Genomic DNA, 23,107 nt, shown 5'->3' on the forward strand with positions numbered 1-23,107 from the left:
AATCTATCCCTAAAAGGGTATATTAGATTCAAGGTGCACATAGGGTCATTCTGAATAACTTCACACACACACACTACTGTGCATTTCCAAGTCTAATTCTGTCAGTAAACCTATACCTGTCACCCAGCGCCTAAATACTAGGCCTCAAATTTATATCCAGCTAAATCTGTCGTTACTGCTGTACTGTTGTGGCTGGGCAAGTTGTTTAGTGTCCGTCAAAGCACATTTTTTGTTCTGGGTTGAAATACAATTCCCAATTTAGCAATTTCCTAATTTAGTGTTTTCTGCTGTATCAGAGCTATTTGAAATCTATCCCTAAAAGGGTATATAATATTCAAGGTGCACATAGGGTCATTCTGAATAACTTCACACACACGCTACTGTGCATTTCCAAGTCTAATTCTGTCAGTAAACCTATACCTGTCACCCAGCGCCTAAATACTAGGCCTCAAATTTATATCCAGCTAAATCTGTCGTTACTGCTGTACTGTTGTGGCTGGGCAAGTTATTTAGTGTCCGTCAAAGCACATTTTTTGTTCTGGGTTGAAATACAATTCCCAATTTAGCAATTTCCTAATTTAGTGTTTTCTGCTGCATCAGAGCTATTTGAAATCTATCCCTAAAAGGGTATATAATATTCAAGGTGCACATAGGGTCATTCTGAATAACTTCACACACACGCTACTGTGCATTTCCAAGTCTAATTCTGTCAGTAAACCTATACCTGTCACCCAGCGCCTAAATACTAGGCCTCAAATTTATATCCAGCTAAATCTGTCGTTACTGCTGTACTGTTGTGGCTGGGCACGTTATTTAGTGTCCTTCAAAGCACATTTTTTGTTCTGGGTTGAAATACAATTCCCAATTTAGCAATTTCCAAATTTAGTGGTTTCTGCTGTATCAGAGCTATTTGAAATCTATCCCTAAAAGGGTATATAATATTCAAGGTGCACATAGGGTCATTCTGAATAACTTCACACACACGCTACTGTGCATTTCCAAGTCTAATTCTGTCAGTAAACCTATACCTGTCACCCAGCGCCTAAATACTAGGCCTCAAATTTATATCCAGCTAAATCTGTCGTTACTGCTGTACTGTTGTGGCTGGGCAAGTTATTTAGTGTCCGTCAAAGCACATTTTTTGTTCTGGGTTGAAATACAATTCCCAATTTAGCAATTTCCTAATTTAGTGGTTTCTGCTGTATCAGAGCTATTTGAAATCTATCCCTAAAAGGGTATATAATATTCAAGGTGCACATAGGGTCATTCTGAATAACTTCACACACACGCTACTGTGCATTTCCAAGTCTAATTCTGTCAGTAAACCTATACCTGTCACCCAGCGCCTAAATACTAGGCCTCAAATTTATATCCAGCTAAATCTGTCGTTACTGCTGTACTGTTGTGGCTGGGCAAGTTATTTAGTGTCCGTCAAAGCACATTTTTTGTTCTGGGTTAAAATACAATTCCCAATTTAGCAATTTCCTAATTTAGTGTTTTCTGCTGTATCAGAGCTATTTGAAATCTATCCCTAAAAGGGTATATAATATTCAAGGTGCACATAGGGTCATTCTGAATAACTTCACACACACGCCACTGTGCATTTCCAAGTCTAATTCTGTCAGTAAACCTATACCTGTCACCCAGCGCCTAAATACTAGGCCTCAAATTTATATCCAGCTAAATCTGTCGTTACTGCTGTACTGTTGTGGCTGGGCAAGTTATTTAGTGTCCGTCAAAGCACATTTTTTGTTCTGGGTTGAAATACAATTCCCAATTTAGCAATTTCCTAATTTAGTGGTTTCTGCTGTATCAGAGCTATTTGAAATCTATCCCTAAAAGGGTATATAATATTCAAGGTGCACATAGGGTCATTCTGAATAACTTCACACACACGCCTACTGTGCATTTCCAAGTCTAATTCTGTCAGTAAACCTATACCTGTCACCCAGCGCCTAAATACTAGGCCTCAAATTTATATCCAGCTAAATCTGTCGTTACTGCTGTACTGTTGTGGCTGGGCAAGTTATTTAGTGTCCGTCAAAGCACATTTTTTGTTCTGGGTTGAAATACAATTCCCAATTTAGCAATTTCCTAATTTAGTGGTTTCTGCTGTATCAGAGCTATTTGAAATCTATCCCTAAAAGGGTATATAATATTCAAGGTGCACATAGGGTCATTCTGAATAACTTCACACACACGCTACTGTGCATTTCCAAGTCTAATTCTGTCAGTAAACCTATACCTGTCACCCAGCGCCTAAATACTAGGCCTCAAATTTATATCCAGCTAAATCTGTCGTTACTGCTGTACTGTTGTGGCTGGGCAAGTTATTTAGTGTCCGTCAAAGCACATTTTTTGTTCTGGGTTGAAATACAATTCCCAATTTAGCAATTTCCTAATTTAGTGGTTTCTGCTGTATCAGAGCTATTTGAAATCTATCCCTAAAAGGGTATATAATATTCAAGGTGCACATAGGGTCATTCTGAATAACTTCACACACACGCTACTGTGCATTTCCAAGTCTAATTCTGTCAGTAAACCTATACCTGTCACCCAGCGCCTAAATACTAGGCCTCAAATTTATATCCAGCTAAATCTGTCGTTACTGCTGTACTGTTGTGGCTGGGCAAGTTATTTAGTGTCCGTCAAAGCACATTTTTTGTTCTGGGTTGAAATACAATTCCCAATTTAGCAATTTCCTAATTTAGTGTTTTCTGCTGTATCAGAGCTATTTGAAATCTATCCCTAAAAGGGTATATAATATTCAAGGTGCACATAGGGTCATTCTGAATAACTTCACACACACGCTACTGTGCATTTCCAAGTCTAATTCTGTCAGTAAACCTATACCTGTCACCCAGCGCCTAAATACTAGGCCTCAAATTTATATCCAGCTAAATCTGTCGTTACTGCTGTACTGTTGTGGCTGGGCAAGTTATTTAGTGTCCGTCAAAGCACATTTTTTGTTCTGGGTTGAAATACAATTCCCAATTTAGCAATTTCCTAATTTAGTGGTTTCTGCTGTATCAGAGCTATTTGAAATCTATCCCTAAAAGGGTATATAATATTCAAGGTGCACATAGGGTCATTCTGAATAACTTCACACACACGCTACTGTGCATTTCCAAGTCTAATTCTGTCAGTAAACCTATACCTGTCACCCAGCGCCTAAATACTAGGCCTCAAATTTATATCCAGCTAAATCTGTCGTTACTGCTGTACTGTTGTGGCTGGGCAAGTTATTTAGTGTCCGTCAAAGCACATTTTTTGTTCTGGGTTGAAATACAATTCCCAATTTAGCAATTTCCTAATTTAGTGGTTTCTGCTGTATCAGAGCTATTTGAAATCTATCCCTAAAAGGGTATATAATATTCAAGGTGCACATAGGGTCATTCTGAATAACTTCACACACACGCTACTGTGCATTTCCAAGTCTAATTCTGTCAGTAAACCTATACCTGTCACCCAGCGCCTAAATACTAGGCCTCAAATTTATATCCAGCTAAATCTGTCGTTACTGCTGTACTGTTGTGGCTGGGCAAGTTATTTAGTGTCCGTCAAAGCACATTTTTTGTTCTGGGTTGAAATACAATTCCCAATTTAGCAATTTCCTAATTTAGTGTTTTCTGCTGTATCAGAGCTATTTGAAATCTATCCCTAAAAGGGTATATAATATTCAAGGTGCACATAGGGTCATTCTGAATAACTTCACACACACGCTACTGTGCATTTCCAAGTCTAATTCTGTCAGTAAACCTATACCTGTCACCCAGCGCCTAAATACTAGGCCTCAAATTTATATCCAGCTAAATCTGTCGTTACTGCTGTACTGTTGTGGCTGGGCAAGTTATTTAGTGTCCGTCAAAGCACATTTTTTGTTCTGGGTTGAAATACAATTCCCAATTTAGCAATTTCCTAATTTAGTGGTTTCTGCTGTATCAGAGCTATTTGAAATCTATCCCTAAAAGGGTATATAATATTCAAGGTGCACATAGGGTCATTCTGAATAACTTCACACACACGCTACTGTGCATTTCCAAGTCTAATTCTGTCAGTAAACCTATACCTGTCACCCAGCGCCTAAATACTAGGCCTCAAATTTATATCCAGCTAAATCTGTCGTTACTGCTGTACTGTTGTGGCTGGGCAAGTTATTTAGTGTCCGTCAAAGCACATTTTTTGTTCTGGGTTGAAATACAATTCCCAATTTAGCAATTTCCTAATTTAGTGTTTTCTGCTGTATCAGAGCTATTTGAAATCTATCCCTAAAAGGGTATATAATATTCAAGGTGCACATAGGGTCATTCTGAATAACTTCACACACACGCTACTGTGCATTTCCAAGTCTAATTCTGTCAGTAAACCTATACCTGTCACCCAGCGCCTAAATACTAGGCCTCAAATTTATATCCAGCTAAATCTGTCGTTACTGCTGTACTGTTGTGGCTGGGCAAGTTATTTAGTGTCCGTCAAAGCACATTTTTTGTTCTGGGTTGAAATACAATTCCCAATTTAGCAATTTCCTAATTTAGTGTTTTCTGCTGTATCAGAGCTATTTGAAATCTATCCCTAAAAGGGTATATAATATTCAAGGTGCACATAGGGTCATTCTGAATAACTTCACACACACGCTACTGTGCATTTCCAAGTCTAATTCTGTCAGTAAACCTATACCTGTCACCCAGCGCCTAAATACTAGGCCTCAAATTTATATCCAGCTAAATCTGTCGTTACTGCTGTACTGTTGTGGCTGGGCAAGTTATTTAGTGTCCGTCAAAGCACATTTTTTGTTCTGGGTTGAAATACAATTCCCAATTTAGCAATTTCCTAATTTAGTGGTTTCTGCTGTATCAGAGCTATTTGAAATCTATCCCTAAAAGGGTATATAATATTCAAGGTGCACATAGGGTCATTCTGAATAACTTCACACACACGCTACTGTGCATTTCCAAGTCTAATTCTGTCAGTAAACCTATACCTGTCACCCAGCGCCTAAATACTAGGCCTCAAATTTATATCCAGCTAAATCTGTCGTTACTGCTGTACTGTTGTGGCTGGGCAAGTTATTTAGTGTCCGTCAAAGCACATTTTTTGTTCTGGGTTGAAATACAATTCCCAATTTAGCAATTTCCTAATTTAGTGGTTTCTGCTGTATCAGAGCTATTTGAAATCTATCCCTAAAAGGGTATATAATATTCAAGGTGCACATAGGGTCATTCTGAATAACTTCACACACACGCCTACTGTGCATTTCCAAGTCTAATTCTGTCAGTAAACCTATACCTGTCACCCAGCGCCTAAATACTAGGCCTCAAATTTATATCCAGCTAAATCTGTCGTTACTGCTGTGCTGTTGTGGCTGGGCAAGTTATTTAGTGTCCGTCAAAGCACATTTTTTGTTCTGGGTTGCAATACAATTACCAATTTAGCAATTTCCTAATTTAGTGGTTTCTGCTGTATCAGAGCTATTTGAAATCTATCCCTAAAAGGGTATTTTAGATTCAAGGTGCACATAGGGTCATTCTGAATAACTTCACACACACGCTACTGTGCATTTCCAAGTCTAATTCTGTCAGTAAACCTATACCTGTCACCCAGCGCCTAAATACTAGGCCTCAAATTTATATCCAGCTAAATCTGTCGTTACTGCTGTACTGTTGTGGCTGGGCAAGTTATTTAGTGTCCGTCAAAGCACATTTTTTGTTCTGGGTTGAAATACAATTCCCAATTTAGCAATTTCCTAATTTAGTGTTTTCTGCTGTATCAGAGCTATTTGAAATCTATCCCTAAAAGGGTATATAATATTCAAGGTGCACATAGGGTCATTCTGAATAACTTCACACACACGCTACTGTGCATTTCCAAGTCTAATTCTGTCAGTAAACCTATACCTGTCACCCAGCGCCTAAATACTAGGCCTCAAATTTATATCCAGCTAAATCTGTCGTTACTGCTGTACTGTTGTGGCTGGGCAAGTTATTTAGTGTCCGTCAAAGCACATTTTTTGTTCTGGGTTGAAATACAATTCCCAATTTAGCAATTTCCTAATTTAGTGTTTTCTGCTGTATCAGAGCTATTTGAAATCTATCCCTAAAAGGGTATATAATATTCAAGGTGCACATAGGGTCATTCTGAATAACTTCACACACACGCTACTGTGCATTTCCAAGTCTAATTCTGTCAGTAAACCTATACCTGTCACCCAGCGCCTAAATACTAGGCCTCAAATTTATATCCAGCTAAATCTGTCGTTACTGCTGTACTGTTGTGGCTGGGCAAGTTATTTAGTGTCCGTCAAAGCACATTTTTTGTTCTGGGTTGAAATACAATTCCCAATTTAGCAATTTCCTAATTTAGTGGTTTCTGCTGTATCAGAGCTATTTGAAATCTATCCCTAAAAGGGTATATAATATTCAAGGTGCACATAGGGTCATTCTGAATAACTTCACACACACGCTACTGTGCATTTCCAAGTCTAATTCTGTCAGTAAACCTATACCTGTCACCCAGCGCCTAAATACTAGGCCTCAAATTTATATCCAGCTAAATCTGTCGTTACTGCTGTACTGTTGTGGCTGGGCAAGTTATTTAGTGTCCGTCAAAGCACATTTTTTGTTCTGGGTTGAAATACAATTCCCAATTTAGCAATTTCCTAATTTAGTGGTTTCTGCTGTATCAGAGCTATTTGAAATCTATCCCTAAAAGGGTATATAATATTCAAGGTGCACTATAGGGTCATTCTGAATAACTTCACACACACGCTGCTGTGCATTTCCAAGTCTAATTCTGTCAGTAAACCTATACCTGTCACCCAGCGCCTAAATACTAGGCCTCAAATTTATATCCAGCTAAATCTGTCGTTACTGCTGTGCTGTTGTGGCTGGGCAAGTTATTTAGTGTCCGTCAAAGCACATTTTTTGTTCTGGGTTGCAATACAATTCCCAATTTAGCAATTTCCTAATTTAGTGGTTTCTGCTGTATCAGAGCTATTTGAAATCTATCCCTAAAAGGGTATTTTAGATTCAAGGTGCACATAGGGTCATTCTGAATAACTTCACACACACGCTACTGTGCATTTCCAAGTCTAATTCTGTCAGTAAACCTATACCTGTCACCCAGCGCCTAAATACTAGGCCTCAAATTTATATCCAGCTAAATCTGTCGTTACTGCTGTACTGTTGTGGCTGGGCAAGTTGTTTAGTGTCCGTCAAAGCACATTTTTTGTTCTGGGTTGAAATACAATTCCCAATTTAGCAATTTCCTAATTTAGTGGTTTCTGCTGTATCAGAGCTATTTGAAATCTATCCCTAAAAGGGTATATAATATTCAAGGTGCACATAGGGTCATTCTGAATAACTTCACACACACTCTACTGTGCATTTCCAAGTCTAATTCTGTCAGTAAACCTATACCTGTCACCCAGCGCCTAAATACTAGGCCTCAAATTTATATCCAGCTAAATCTGTCGTTACTGCTGTACTGTTGTGGCTGGGCAAGTTATTTAGTGTCCGTCAAAGCACATTTTTTGTTCTGGGTTGAAATACAATTCCCAATTTAGCAATTTCCTAATTTAGTGTTTTCTGCTGTATCAGAGCTATTTGAAATCTATCCCTAAAAGGGTATATAATATTCAAGGTGCACATAGGGTCATTCTGAATAACTTCACACACACTCTACTGTGCATTTCCAAGTCTAATTCTGTCAGTAAACCTATACCTGTCACCCAGCGCCTAAATACTAGGCCTCAAATTTATATCCAGCTAAATCTGTCGTTACTGCTGTACTGTTGTGGCTGGGCAAGTTATTTAGTGTCCGTCAAAGCACATTTTTTGTTCTGGGTTGAAATACAATTCCCAATTTAGCAATTTCCTAATTTAGTGTTTTCTGCTGTATCAGAGCTATTTGAAATCTATCCCTAAAAGGGTATATAATATTCAAGGTGCACATAGGGTCATTCTGAATAACTTCACACACACGCTACTGTGCATTTCCAAGTCTAATTCTGTCAGTAAACCTATACCTGTCACCCAGCGCCTAAATACTAGGCCTCAAATTTATATCCAGCTAAATCTGTCGTTACTGCTGTACTGTTGTGGCTGGGCACGTTATTTAGTGTCCTTCAAAGCACATTTTTTGTTCTGGTTTGAAATACAATTCCCAATTTAGCAATTTCCTAATTTAGTGTTTTCTGCTGTATCAGAGCTATTTGAAATCTATCCCTAAAAGGGTATATAATATTCAAGGTGCACATAGGGTCATTCTGAATAACTTCACACACACGCTACTGTGCATTTCCAAGTCTAATTCTGTCAGTAAACCTATACCTGTCACCCAGCGCCTAAATACTAGGCCTCAAATTTATATCCAGCTAAATCTGTCGTTACTGCTGTACTGTTGTGGCTGGGCAAGTTATTTAGTGTCCGTCAAAGCACATTTTTTGTTCTGGGTTGAAATACAATTCCCAATTTAGCAATTTCCTAATTTAGTGGTTTCTGCTGTTTTAGAGCTATTTGAAATCTATCCCTAAAAGGGTATATTAGATTCAAGGTGCACATAGGGTCATTCTGAATAACTTCACACACACGCTACTGTGCATTTCCAAGTCTAATTCTGTCAGTAAACCTATACCTGTCACCCAGCGCCTAAATACTAGGCCTCAAATTTATATCCAGCTAAATCTGTCGTTACTGCTGTACTGTTGTGGCTGGGCAAGTTGTTTAGTGTCCGTCAAAGCACATTTTTTGTTCTGGGTTGAAATACAATTCCCAATTTAGCAATTTCCTAATTTAGTGGTTTCTGCTGTATCAGAGCTATTTGAAATCTATCCCTAAAAGGGTATATAATATTCAAGGTGCACATAGGGTCATTCTGAATAACTTCACACACACGCTACTGTGCATTTCCAAGTCTAATTCTGTCAGTAAACCTATACCTGTCACCCAGCGCCTAAAGACTAGGCCTCAAATTTATATCCAGCTAAATCTGTCGTTACTGCTGTACTGTTGTGGCTGGGCAAGTTATTTAGTGTCCGTCAAAGCACATTTTTTGTTCTGGGTTGAAATACAATTCCCAATTTAGCAATTTCCTAATTTAGTGGTTTCTGCTGTATCAGGCCTACTTTAAATACATCCCTTAAAGGGTATATCAGAATCAAGGTGCTGATAGGGTTATTCTCAATAACTTCACACACACGCTACTGTGCATATCCCAGTCTAATTCTGTCCGTAAAACGTATACCTGTCACCCAGCGCCTAAATACTAGACACAGACAGCTTCAAACAGCTCATGTCGCTTGCTGTCCCACAGTATGTTGTTCCTAGCCGGCACTACTTCTCCAAGAGAGCCGTGCCTTCCCTGCACAACCAAGTATCCGATAAAATCAAGTGTGCACTGCGCAACGCCATCTGTGGCAAGGTCCACCTAACCACAGATACGTGGACCAGTAAGCATGGCCAGGGACGCTATATCTCCCTAACTGCACACTGGGTAAATGTAGTGGCAGCTGGGCCCCAGGCGGGAGCTGTTTGGCGCACGTCCTTCCGCCGCCAAGGATCGCAGGGCAACATTCTTTGCCTCCTGTTGCCACCTCCTCCTACTCAGCTTCCTCCTCCTCTTCTTCCACCTGCTCATCCAGTCAGCCACACACCTTCACCACCAACTTCAGCACAGCCCGGAGTAAACGTCAGCAGGCCATTCTGAAACTCATATGTTTGGGGGACAGGCCCCACACCGCACAGGAGTTGTGGCGGGGTATAGAACAACAGACCGACGAGTGGTTGCTGCCGGTGAGCCTCAAGCCCGGCCTGGTGGTGTGCGATAATGGGCGAAATCTTGTTGAAGCTCTGGGACTAGCCGGTTTGACGCACATCCCTTGCTTGGCACATGTGCTGAAATTTGGTGGTGCAGAAGTTCATTCACAACTACCCCGACATGTCAGAGCTGCTGCATAAAGTGTGGGCCGTCTGTTCGCGCTTCCGGCGTTCACATCCTGCCGCTGCTCGCCTGTCTGCGCTACAGCATAACTTCAGCCTTCCCGCTCACCGCCTCATATGCGACGTGCCCACCAGGTGGAACTCCACCTTGCACATGCTGGACAGACTGTGCGAGCAGCAGCAGGCCAAAGTGGAGTTTCAGCTGCAGCACGCACGGGTCAGTTGCACTACGGAACAGCACCACTTCACCACCAATGACTGGGCCTCCATGCGAGACCTGTGTGCCCTGTTGCGCTGTTTCGAGTACTCCACCAACATGGCCAGTGGCGTTGACGCCGTTATCAGCATTACAATACCACTTCTATGTCTCCTTGAGAAAACACTTAGGGCGATGATGGAAGAGGAGGTGGCCCAGGAGGAGGAGGAGGAGGAGGAAGAGGGGTCATTTTTAGCACTTTCAGGCCAGTCTCTTCGAAGTGACTCAGAGGGAGGTTTTTTGCAACAGCAGAGGCCAGGTACAAATGTGGCCAGCCAGGGCCCACTACTGGAGGACGAGGAGGACGAGGATGAGGAGGAGGTGGAGGAGGATGAGGATGAAGCATGGTCACAGCGGGGTGGCACCCAACGCAGCTTGGGCCCATCACTGGTGCGTGGCTGGGGGGAAAGGCAGGACGATGACGATACGCCTCCCACAGAGGACAGCTTGTCCTTACCCCTGGGCAGCCTGGCACACATGAGCGACTACATGCTGCAGTGCCTGCGCAACGACAGCAGAGTTGCCCACATTTTAACCTGTGCGGACTACTGGGTTGCCACCCTGCTGGATCCACGGTACAAAGACAATGTGCCCACCTTACTTCCTGCACTGGAGCGTGATAGGAAGATGCGCGAGTACAAGCGCACGTTGGTAGACACGCTACTGAGAGCATTCCCAAATGTCACAGGGGAACAAGTGGAAGCCCAAGGCCAAGGCAGAGGAGGAGCAAGTGGTCGCCAAGGCAGCTGTGTCACGGCCAGCTCCTCTGAGGGCAGGGTTAGTATGGCAGAGATATGGAAAGGTTTTGTCAACACGCCACAGCTAACTGCACCACCACCTGATACGCAACGTGTTAGCAGGAGGCAACATTTCACTAACATGGTGGAACAGTACGTGTGCACACCCCTCCACGTACTGACTGATGGTTCGGCCCCATTCAACTTCTGGGTCTCTAAATTGTCCACATGGCCAGAGCTAGCCTTTTATGCCTTGGAGGTGCTGGCCTGCCCGGCGGCCAGCGTTTTGTCTGAACGTGTATTCAGCACGGCAGGGGGCGTCATTACAGACAAACGCAGCCGCCTGTCTACAGCCAATGTGGACAAGCTGACGTTCATAAAAATGAACCAGGCATGGATCCCACAGGACCTGTCCATCCCTTGTGCAGATTAGACATTAACTACCTCCCCTTAACCATATATTATTGTACTCCAGGGCACTTCCTCATTTAATCCTATTTTTATTTTCATTTTACCATTATATTGCGAGGCTACCCAAAGTTGAATGAACCTCTCCTCTGTCTGGGTGCCGGGGCCTAAATATCTGAGAATGGACTGTTCCAGTGGTGGGTGACATGAAGCCAGATTCTCTGCTATGGGACCTCTCTCCAATTGATATTGGTTAATTTTTATTTATTTTATTTTTATTTTTATTCATTTCCCTATCCACATTTGTTTGCATGGGATTTACCTACATGTTGCTGCCTTTTGCAGCCCTCTAGCCCTTTCCTGGGCTGTTTTACAGCCTTTTTAGTGCCGAAAAGTTCGGGTCCCCATTAACTTCAATGGGGTTCGTGTTCGGGACGAAGTTCGGATCGGGTTCGGATCCCGAACCCGAACATTTCCGGGAAGTTCGGCCGAACTTCTCGAACCCGAACATCCAGGTGTCCGCTCAACTCTAGACAGAATATAAGATGGCTGCTGCTGTTTATAGGTCTGTGACATCACAGGGTTGGCTGTATGCTGATTGGCTGCATGCATGGCATTATGGGTGATCCCGCCTTCCCAGAGTTCTTTTCTCCATGTCCTCATATGTGCAGCTGCCATTTTAGGAAAAAATTAGATTCGTTACCACAAAGCACAAGGAAATGTTAATTTTGCTCATCTCTAAAAGTTGCAAAATTACAGCCTTTTTTGGGGTATATTAGTGGGAAAAAAGGCTTATTTGCCGTTGTGCGGGGAAGTGACAAAATTACATCCATGTTTGTGGTGTATTAGTGAGGAAAAAAAAGTCCTATTAGCCAGTCAGCAGTGCAGTTATATGTTCTAAAGTCTTTTTTCAGGTGTATTAGTAGAAAAAAAAGGGCTTATTAGCCTTGGTGCGGTGAAGTGACAAAATTACAGCCTTTTTTATTTTGTATTAGTGGGGAAAAAAGGCTTGTTAGCCGTTGTGCAGTGAAGTGACAAAATTACAGCCTTTTTTGGGGTGTATTAGTGAAAAAAATGTCTTATTTGCCGTTCAGCGGTGCAGTTATACGTTTTAAAGCTTTTTTTGTGGTATATTATTGGAAGGAAAAGGCTTCTGGGAAAATTACAGCCTTTTTTGGGGTGTATTAATTTCCTGTTTATTTATTTATTTGATCTAACAGTATGTCAGACAAAGAAGTGACAGACCCTGCACAGGGGAGGGGCAGGCACAGGTCGCAGCAGAGTAAGCGGGCGTGGCAGCAGGGGTCACTTCGAGAGACCTGAGCTCCCAGTGTCATCTAGCGGTTGTGTCTTGACCAGCAACCCAGCGGTTCTTTAATAGTCGACTCGGTCATCCACTTCGTCCAAAGTGACATTAGACACCTCCAGCAAAGAGTCGGTGGGATCTGTCAGAAGGAAGGAAAAATGAGACGCACAAAGGATCCTGTCTATGTAGCAGCTGTAAGGCCTGCATGACATGGTCCCTATTTTGCATAAGAATTGGCTTATGATTTGGTAGACAAAAGCAGGGGTAGGTACAAAACACAGAAGACATGCAAATATTCCTTTCACATGTCATCTCTGTTTTGGATTTACGCCTGTTTTTTTTGGCAATACTGATAGATTACTGACCAAATGCTGACTGACTGAAGGTGGATGCTCAACAGACAGGATCTGTTTTTTGGGGGTTATTGTTCTGACAGATCAGAGGAAGGGCAAAATAATCAGTGACGTCAACACAAACTTAAAGGGAACCTGTTACTGGGATTTTGTGAATAGAGCTGAGGACATGGGTTGCTAGATGGCCGCTAGTGCATCCGCAATACCCAGTCCCCATAGCTCTATGTGCTTTTATTGTGTAAAAAAAACGATTTGCTACATATGCAAATTACCTGAGATGAGTCCAGCGTGAAGGAGCCCAGCACCGCCCCGCATCCTCAGAATCTCCTCCTTGCTCCCCGACGTCAGAAAGCTAGATCAGCATAATCTTGCGATGCATAAGCTAGCGCATGCGTAGTGTCGTCAAAGTGTTCCTTCCCTGTGCTGGCATCAGCCTCTGGGAATGAACTGCACATGTGCGAGATTTCGGCGCTCTAGCTTTCTGACGTCGAGGAGTAAGGAGGAGATTCGGAGGATGCAGTATTCAGTAAACCTGGTCGATCCAAATTTTTTAGAAATTCGCTCATTACTAATTATAGTTATCCTAAAATAAAATGTGTTCTGAAGTTTATTTCACATAATGAAATTTATTTTAGATTAGACATTAGCTCCACTTAAAAAAAATCTAAATTGAGTCAGTTCAGGGATTATGAGTAATGTTTATACAATTATATTGAGGCAATGATAAAAATATAAAAGCTCAGTTGGCATTTGCTGACTGAATATTGTAAAACATCACAAATTCTCCATTAACCAACTCGGTTATTTTAAAGAGTTATAGTTATTTAGCTATTTTTCTTCTATTTACTGTAGTTTAGTATTAGTATGTTTGGGAGTTATCTGTTATAGTAAAGGACCATGAAATCATTTTACTGTGGGTATAAACAGAGAAAGCCATACTAAAGCTGACCTTTATTGGGGCCTGGCTGAGCGGCCAAGCAAGATGGCAGCTCGTACTAGTGTTTTGGCTCCTGCAAAGCTTATTAGTTCTGCAAGATCCCTCTTCAGCAAGCTTTTTTCAACCCAGACCATCCCCTGTTGCTACTTTCAACTTCCCCATAATGACCAAGGGTAAGAGGAGTCTGAAACCCCAAGGAAATCTGTACTTCTTCTTCGGCTAAGACCAGGGCAAAGATGGCGCAGAATGCAATATCACACTCACCGCACCTGGCTCCAGCCCGCTCTCCATGCAGAGAAAGAGCTAGGGAACTACAGCAGCTGAGACCTGTTCCGTCTCACCGATCTTCCCAGAATTCTTACACTGGGACAAGAACTCGCCTGGTGTCCGTTCTCCTCCAGTGGCAAGCACTGTACAGGCCTCTCCCTCCACTAGCCCGGCAAAACAGAGGCCTCGACTAAAGTAATCTTCCAGATTAAGGAGGGACAGATGTCTTGTCTATCCCACAGCAGAGCAACCCCCCCCCCCCCCTCAGACAGAGGTACTCTAACACTTCCCTGCATTTAGTCAGTCTATGATGGCACATTTATCTCAGCTAATGGTACTGCTCCTGTCCTCAGTTTCTGAGTTGAATAATAGAGTGCACCATGTGGATTTCAAGATACAAGAGTTTGTGGCATCTCATAACAAACTCATTGATTCTCATGATCTCCTCTCAGAGGAAGTGACCCAACTCAGGGCTAAAATGGTGGACCTGGATGACCGGTCCCGCCGCAATAATTTAAAATTGCGTGGGGTACCAGAAAAAATACTACCAGCAAGGCTCCAGTAATACATCCAAAACCTGATCAAGCTGTTCCTTCCTTCCTGCACAGAGCAAGACATCATTATAGATGGAGCTCACAGAATAGCCAGACCTGTCTGAGGATACCCCAAGAGACTTGCTGGCAAGGTTACATTTTTTCCACATAAAAGTCTTGATGGCAGCCAGGAAGCTAGGGGAATTACCAGCCCCTTATCAGGTGGTTAAGCTGTTTGCTAACCTCTCAGTAGCTTCCTTACAACTATGCCGTAACTTGGCTCCTATCACCTCAGCTATACGGGAAAATTCTATAGCATACCTCTGGGGTTACCCAGATAAACTTCTGGTACACAGAATTGGCTCATTTACAGTGATCCGCTCAGTGGAGGAAGGTAAAGCTACATTGGCCTCCTTTAACATCCAAGTGAAGGATGTCCAGGTTCCTAGATCACCCCGCGTATCTCTGCAGAGAATGAATGGCAACTGGTAGAAAACAGGCGCAAGAAGAAGAACCGTTGAGGGTTCTACGATTCCAGGAAAAGCGTCACAATGCTGGTTAAACTATCCCCACATGAATATAGGATACACTCCTGGATGCCTTCTTTCTGTTTTTTCTTTTGCCCTCCTAAACCGGCATTGAGTTTTTTGCTTTTTCTGTTGTTTATGTTTCATACTTTTAGATGTGTTCTCACTTTAACCCTTGGTAGAGTTTTGCCTTTGCAATGGAGCATACCTGGGCTCCTCCTGGGTGGAGATTGCTGGCCTTCTTGCAGAAAAGACGTGTGCATGCCTAAAATAGCTTCACTTAAACCACTATGGTATTGAATGTACAGGGACTAAATAGCCCTTACAAGCACCGTATGATGTGCAAGGAGGCGCTCTCTCTAAGATGTGATGTTTTTTGCGCTCAGGGGACACATATTATACTTCAGGATGCTCTTAGACTTAAACATAATTGCTTTCCCTGTTGTACTTCAAACACATAATGACAAGAAAAAGTGGGGTGTTCTCCTGGCGATTTGCAACACTGTGACTCACTCTGCTGTTTCCTCTACTATTAACCCTGGTGCATGTTATATAATCCATGTTTGCTATCTGAACAATGTGTTATATACCTTAGTGTGATTGTATGTGAGACCGCAACATTTCCGAAAATAAGCTATTTAGGAAAGTGCAAACACTGCAGAAAGGTAGGGTGATTGTCTGTGGGGACTTTCCCTGAAGAAAGTTAAAGCTCTGTATTAGTCTCAATCTAATACAGATGGGAGTCTATTGGCAAAAAGAGTTAGAGCCAGGGCTCTGAAATCACGCATTGCTTACCTCTGGGATTCCTCGCAGACCCAGAAGATATATGACCCCAAATCCATAACTAATAGGCTCATGTCATATTATTCACAACTATATACCTTGGCAGACAAACGTACTTTTAGCACTTCATCAACACAGAAAATTAAAGATTTTATCGGATCCCTTTCCCTCCCCTCTTTGAACAGGCAACAGTAAGAGTCGCTATGCACCCCCCTGACTACTGGAGAAATTGCCCTGATCTTAAGATCTATGCCAAGCTCTTAGCCAATAACTTAGACACGATTATCCCATCTCTGGTGGCTCCAGATCAGGTTGTATTTGTGCAAGGCCGACAGACCACTGATAACTCCAAGAGAGTACTAAATTTGATAGATTATATCAATAGGACTTCAACATCAACAGTGTTTGCCACTCTGGATGACGAGAAGGCATTTTACTGGGTGAATTGATTTTTTGTCTTCTTGGTGCTCCACACCATGGGCTTTTCAGAACAGATGGTGAAAGCTGTCAAGGCATTGTATACACTACCGTCAGCCCACGTGCTAGCAAATGGGGTCCTCTCAAACCTCTTTACAAGATCAAATGGCATGAGACAGGGGTGCCCCCTTTTGCTGCTTATTTTTACTTTATCACTAGAGCCTCTGGCTCAAGCAATCCGACTACCTGCTGACATTAAAGGAATTGAGATCGGTTACAGTCAACACCGCCTCTCACTCTATGCAGATGATATTATCTTAACTTTAGCAAACCCGGCAGTGTCTCTAAAGTCAGTAATGGAAATGATCCGTTCCTATTGTGCCCTCTCCTACAATAAGGTCAGTGAGAGTAAATCCCTAGCTCTACCTTTCCTGATTCCTCAGAAAACTCTTGAGTCTTTAAGAGTACAGTTTGCACTAGACTGGCATGATTCTACTGTACAGTACTTAGGGATTCAGGTTACTTCTATCCCTCAAAGATTATATGCTGCTAACTTCTCCCCTCTCCACTCTATCTTGCAGGCAGACCTGGAAAACATGGCTAAGACTGAACTATCATGGCTAGGCCGCAAAGCAGTATTTCAGCAACATTCACTCCCTAAACCATTGTCTTTCTGACACTCCCCATATCGATTCCTGTCTCTTTTTTTGCCACCATCAGCAGAATGTTAAATCAGTTCACTTGGTATTAAGGTAGACCTCAAATAGAGGGGATGCAGAGGGAAGGGGTCTCTCCTCCATGTCCTGTAAGAGTGCCCCAGACTCTCAGGTCTGTGGTCCTCAGTCTTTTAGTCTCTTTTGAACACAGTTGGACTCCAGAAAGTTCCAGAGCCATCTCTAGACCTGCTATTAATCAATCTGACACAGCTACAGATCCACTACAGAACGGTGGCAATGCATATGTTCCTAGCTACCAAGCTGGAACTAACTAAAAACTGGAAGAGCACGACTATCCTCTGCCAGGATGTATTAAGATCTGTGGAACTTATTAGATCCTATGAAAGAAGATTGCTCAAAAGAAACTTACTCTCAGGAAATATGAGCTGGAGTGGGCGGCCTAGCCCTCTCTGTTCCCAACTGCATCCATACCCCCTACATCAGCCACAGGTCAATATTCCAGGCTTAGTTTAAAAATCTATGAATATGCAGATGGTACTACTCTACCTACTGGTAATGTAGTGTCCCACATATGTGTGTATGGTCCACTCCAAATTGTTATGTATAGTATGATGTCATTTTGCACTATTTCTTTGTCTATGCTGCTGAATCCATATTATAGGCTGGTAACATGCATTGCATACTTCCACCACTAAAGGTCACCATAACACCATTTATATAGTGCAGCCATAGGAAGTTAGAGGGATTAGGAGTTGGGAGGAAGGAGAGGAGACAGGCTTGTCTCTGTTCTCCTGGGCCAAGCCTGGAGAACCAATTTACCTCAACCTTAGAGTCCAAGATTAGGACTATCTGATCCTACACTGTAGATTACCCTTCTGGGGTATAAAGCGGATTATCACTTTGAGGACCGCAACCTTTTAAAATAATGAAGCAGAGAGTTTGCCTCCAATGAGGGAAATCGCCCTTGGGTTGCTGGATTGCTGAACTATAGACTATTGGCAGAGGAAGATAAATACTGTTTATCAGGCTCTAGTCACCTTTGCATTAGGTGGAGAGTTTCTAAGTTACAGGCTGCCCACCATAACCAAGGACTGTCAGAATACTTACAGAGGATCTAAACTACGATTGAAAGGCTGAGTGACAAAAGCAAGATCAGGAACCAAGTACAAGTAAGAACATCACCTCTACTAAAGTGAGCTTGAACTAACCTCTACACTTCACCTCATGGAGCCTGCTAATTTGGATTTGTAGCTTTACCCTTTTTGCCATCTGTATGCAAGACAAAGTGATGATATTGGATGCCTTACTACATCTGACAAGTAAAGTTCCTGTTTGGTTTAATTACTGCCTCATTCTTCATTCTTCTGCTCCATCTCTTAATTGCACCATACGGTGTTGGCGTTGCAAACTACAACCCAGCCACCAAAGCACCCTAAGCTTACACACTGCCATCAAGGGCACCTCAACTTTCATCTGGTTGGTGTTCCCTGCAACCAAGAGTGCCCCAGAGGATTTAGGGCTGTCTTCCCATCCACTGCATGTCGGCCCAGGGGACAACTTAACTGTGAGTAAATCAACTACTACACCCATCGGCTCATCACTACTACACTCACTATCCCCTGTGTTCTGGCACGCTGCAGTATTTTTTTTTACCTTTATGCCTTCTTAATGTGTTGATACCGCACAACTCAACTACCATCAGAGGGTGGTAATACATACTATCCTTTTCTTAATAGTTTTATTTGCTATTTTGACAAAATACTCAATAAAACTTATTGAACATTAAAGGGGTTGTCCGGGTTCAGAGCTGAACCTGGAGATACCCATTATTTTAACCTTGGCAGCCCTCTGATGTTAGCATCGGAGCATTTTATGCTCTGATACTCTCCCTTGCCCTGCGCAGGATCGCGCAGGGCAAGGGCTTTTTATTTATAATAACACACTGCCAGGCGGAGGCTTCCACCCAACAGTCAGCCCGGTGACATCACTGGCACTAATGGGCGGGCTTTAGCTCTGTCTTAGCCTGTAAAACATAAAATGCTCCGATGCTAAGATCATAGGGCTGACTGGGTGAAAATATGGGTATGTCCGGGTTCAGCTCTGAACCCGGACAATCCCTTTAAAGCTCTCCTTCATTGAATGTCATTCTCCCATATGGACAAACCAGGTACACATTGTCTAGCTTAGTCTTATGAACTACAATGGAAATCTGTTAGAAAGAGTAACTCCAATTTTGGTGGACTCTCAAATGGGTATCGTGTAATATCACATTTTCCCTGCAATGGCTGCACAGGACTTCATCCAACAATATAACACCATAAGCAGATGTTACAAAATCCAGACATGTGGCTATTATGTTTTTTTTATAATATTCTGTGTCATATCGTTTTCCTATAAGTATTGTCATCATGACGTTTGATGATTCTCATAATGACTGTCCATGTAAATTCTATACAAATAAATAAAATGTATGCTTACTTACAGCAAAAAAACAAAAAAAAAAAAAAACTGGTACTTTAACTATAGTTAGAGCCATTATTAAATATATGTATTATAACATAAATTCCTTTCAGTCAGTAATCTATAGATTTACAAGCTGTGGTATTCTGTTTCATACAAGACGCTGAAAGCAATGGCTGTGCTATTTTGAAATACTGTATATACTGTACGAGACCTCTTTTCAAACTATAGAAAACATACAGCTTTATTTGACCAATAAACAGAGCTGTCCTGGAGAAGTTGTTGCGGTAGTAAAGCTAGGGACTGAGTTACTATGGCGAGTTTAGGAGAGTCAAAAATTTGAGGAAAAAATTATCTAATAAATCAGAGAGTTATAAAGAAATGATCTGGAACATTGAAAATCAGAAGATGGAATGATCTAGCATAAAGGGAAGCAGGGGAAGAAATGACTTGACACAAGGAAGAGCTCTGTAAAGATTAACCTAGCACATAGGGCAGGGATAGTCTAACACATAGGAGAGCTAGGGAAGGTTTAGTCTAGCACGTGGCAGAGCTGGGGAAGAAATGGTCTAGCAAACATAACAACTAGTGGAGGAATAGTCTATAACATAAGAGAGCTATGGAAATATTTGTTTAGTACATTCGGTAGGAGAGCAGGGGAAGAAATGGTCTAGCAAACAGAACAGCTAGGAAGGGGATGTTCTATAACATAAGAAAGCTGTAGAAGGAATATTCTAGCACATACTGTAGGAGAGCTGGGGAAGGGATTGTCTAGTAAAGGGGAGTTGGGTAAGTCATAGTCTGGCATGTGTGAAAGCTAGGAAAGGAATGGTCTAGTACATGAAAGAAATGGGATGCACTTATGCGAGTCAGATAAGCATAATACTAAAATAACGAGCTAGGGAAGGAGAAGACACTCCATAATATCTAGTACCTGATAAGTAAAATTAGTTCTACAGAAAATCCTTGTTGTATACCATGGCCACAATGCAACAGACCTATTAATACTGCATTTCAGGATTAGTTGTGCCTCATAAAATATTTAGTGAATATACAAATGCACTATATTCAACAGCAATGACTCCTTTATCACAAATAGTCAGCATTCAGTGGGATTTAATATTCCAACTCCCCACCATGTACTTATTTGTACCTATTCCATTTTTTTATTCAGCAGTCTAAGGCTGTCAGTTTTTTAAATCTGTTATGTCATATATTTTCATGGAAAATTGATTTGTTACCACGAAGCATGAGGAAATTCGGCTTTGCGGTGAATGGAATTTTCTCTGAAGTTCTGATTGAGGTCAACTTCGGATGCTTTAATTAACTCAACCCTAATCATATACACAATACCCTAATCATATACACTATAATGTCACCAAAATCTCAACCTACCTGCAAAGGTTTTGTAATCCACTAAATCGAAAATTACAATGGCAACTGCAGACCATGTCACAATGAGGGCAACCACCAGGATCCATGCAGCTGGGGATCTGAATGTTGTCTTCAGCTCTTGTGAAACTGATTTTGTCATCTTCAGTGGAGGTTTGTGGACAGATCCATTCTTACCATCTAAAACCGTTGTAGTGGTGGTAGATGAACGACCTGCGCAACATATTACAAATAAAAAGGTAATGTAATATCTTTAAACACAGACCTTATAAAAACATAGCATGATTATAATAAATGGAATATGTCATAAGAAAATTATCAATTATTTAAATCTGCTAAAACAAAATCCATAAAACGGAGGTGAAATTGCATTTTGTTTTTCCAATATCACACCATTTCGATGTTTATCCAGCTTCCCACTACATCATATTCAATGTTAAATGGTGCCATTAGAAAGTACAACTTATCCCACAAAAAACAAGCCCTCATACGGCTATGTGAATAGAAATTTATAAACATTATGGCCCTGATTTATCAAGCCTTCACTCCAGAATTCTGGCTTCAAAAAAATCACCAAATAGGGCTTTTGTGACTTTATGCACTCATTTGCGCAAACATTTTGCTACCTTTTGTATTTTTACACCACTCATTACAGTTTTGAAATGTGGGTGAAAAAGTAGGTGTGGTTAGCTATGTTAATGAGTGTCACACATAATTTATCATTGAGACTTTTTAAAGTCGCAAACTTGCAATCTCTTTTATTTACAAAACAGCCACATTTGGCCACAGTGCCCTTTAGGTACAGTTAAAAAATAATCTATTGTCTGTTAATAGTAGAGAAGAAAAATTAGTGATTGAAAGTAGCACACAGCAGTCCTTGAGTAGTAACTCTCCGCTACAGCTTGGGGTGACAGGTGTGCAGTACCTGTCACACCAATAAAGTGTCTATTGTTATTTGCTTTCTGTAAGGTCAGTTAACTTCACTGACTATGCTATATTTGATAAGGAACACTGCTAGACAACTAAAATCTCACTCTAATAGGAAGATGGAGTAGGAAAACTGGAGTAACTTTTCAAGAAATAAGTGCTAGATTTAAGGATAATGCAAAATTATCAAACAAAAAGTGACATTTGATAAATGTGGTATAAAGTTCGCCAATGCAGACTTAAGCAGAACTGACTTCAAATATACCCTCATGATAAATTCCTCTCTATTGGCATCAGGAAGGCGGGGAGTAAAAAACAAAACAACAAAAAATTGAAAATTGCTCTGTTTACCGAGACCAAAATGAATAAAAAGAAGCCTTTACAGATGCCAAGACAGGAGGCAATTATTGGTAACAAGCCGTTTAATAATTGCCTGCTTGTTATGCAAGGTAAATGCTGCATTTGCCAATAGTAATCATGTCCTCTGTATGTCCCCATACAAGTTCATTATCCCCATACACATTCATTGTTTCTGGGCAGCAGATTCCCGTTTAGAGAGGATGATCTGCTGGCCAGAAAACAAATGAATGGGTATTTGTTCATTGTGTGATCGGCAGCACCTTTACACAGGGCAATTATCAGGAAGGCGTGTTCCTAGGAATGCTTTGTGCCAATAATTGGACTGAGTATTGGACCATGTAAAGGGGTGTTAAATACTGAATGCCATGGTGATAGCTGTCAGCAGCAACTGTGTATCCAATCTTTATCTAACGTCTATGGCCATTTCAATAAAATTCAACAATCCATTTCTATTGCCCATGAGGCAGAGGTGGTATATAGTAGCTGTTGGCTGAACAGTTTGACATCTATTTCTCTTGACTCCTTGATACAGGTATATGCTCATTTTGCCAATGTGCATTTGTTCTTAAAATGGAGAATGAAATAAGCTGTCACCAGAGACCTATAGTAGTTACGTATATTTTTGGGGGACAAATGATCACGCATCTTGAAATCCAATATGCCCATCCCTTCTTTTTGGTCACCTACTATTCATCTAATGGAAGTTAATATAAATTGCAAAAAAGGACCCTTAAACATTAATTTTATTAGTGATAAGGTTAAAATACCCCTATAACCCCAAGGAGGATAGATAATAACTATGGGGAAAAAAAAGAAATTAGCCTGACTATCA

General features: G+C 41.4%; 1 protein-coding gene across 1 annotated transcript in view; it reads right to left on the reverse strand.

Annotated features, from left to right (window-relative positions):
* The window catches only part of TRDN (triadin), a 252,640-nt gene that overhangs the window by 198,594 nt on the left and 30,939 nt on the right, over positions 1–23,107 (reverse strand). Inside the window, exon 2 of the mRNA XM_044291164.1 lies at positions 20,992–21,201. Coding sequence (XP_044147099.1) covers positions 20,992–21,201 — 210 coding nt within the window. The remainder of the gene's footprint in view (positions 1–20,991; positions 21,202–23,107) is intronic.

The sequence above is a fragment of the Bufo gargarizans genome, chromosome 4 (genome assembly GCF_014858855.1).
Source record: "Bufo gargarizans isolate SCDJY-AF-19 chromosome 4, ASM1485885v1, whole genome shotgun sequence".
Taxonomy (NCBI): Eukaryota; Metazoa; Chordata; class Amphibia; order Anura; family Bufonidae; genus Bufo; species Bufo gargarizans.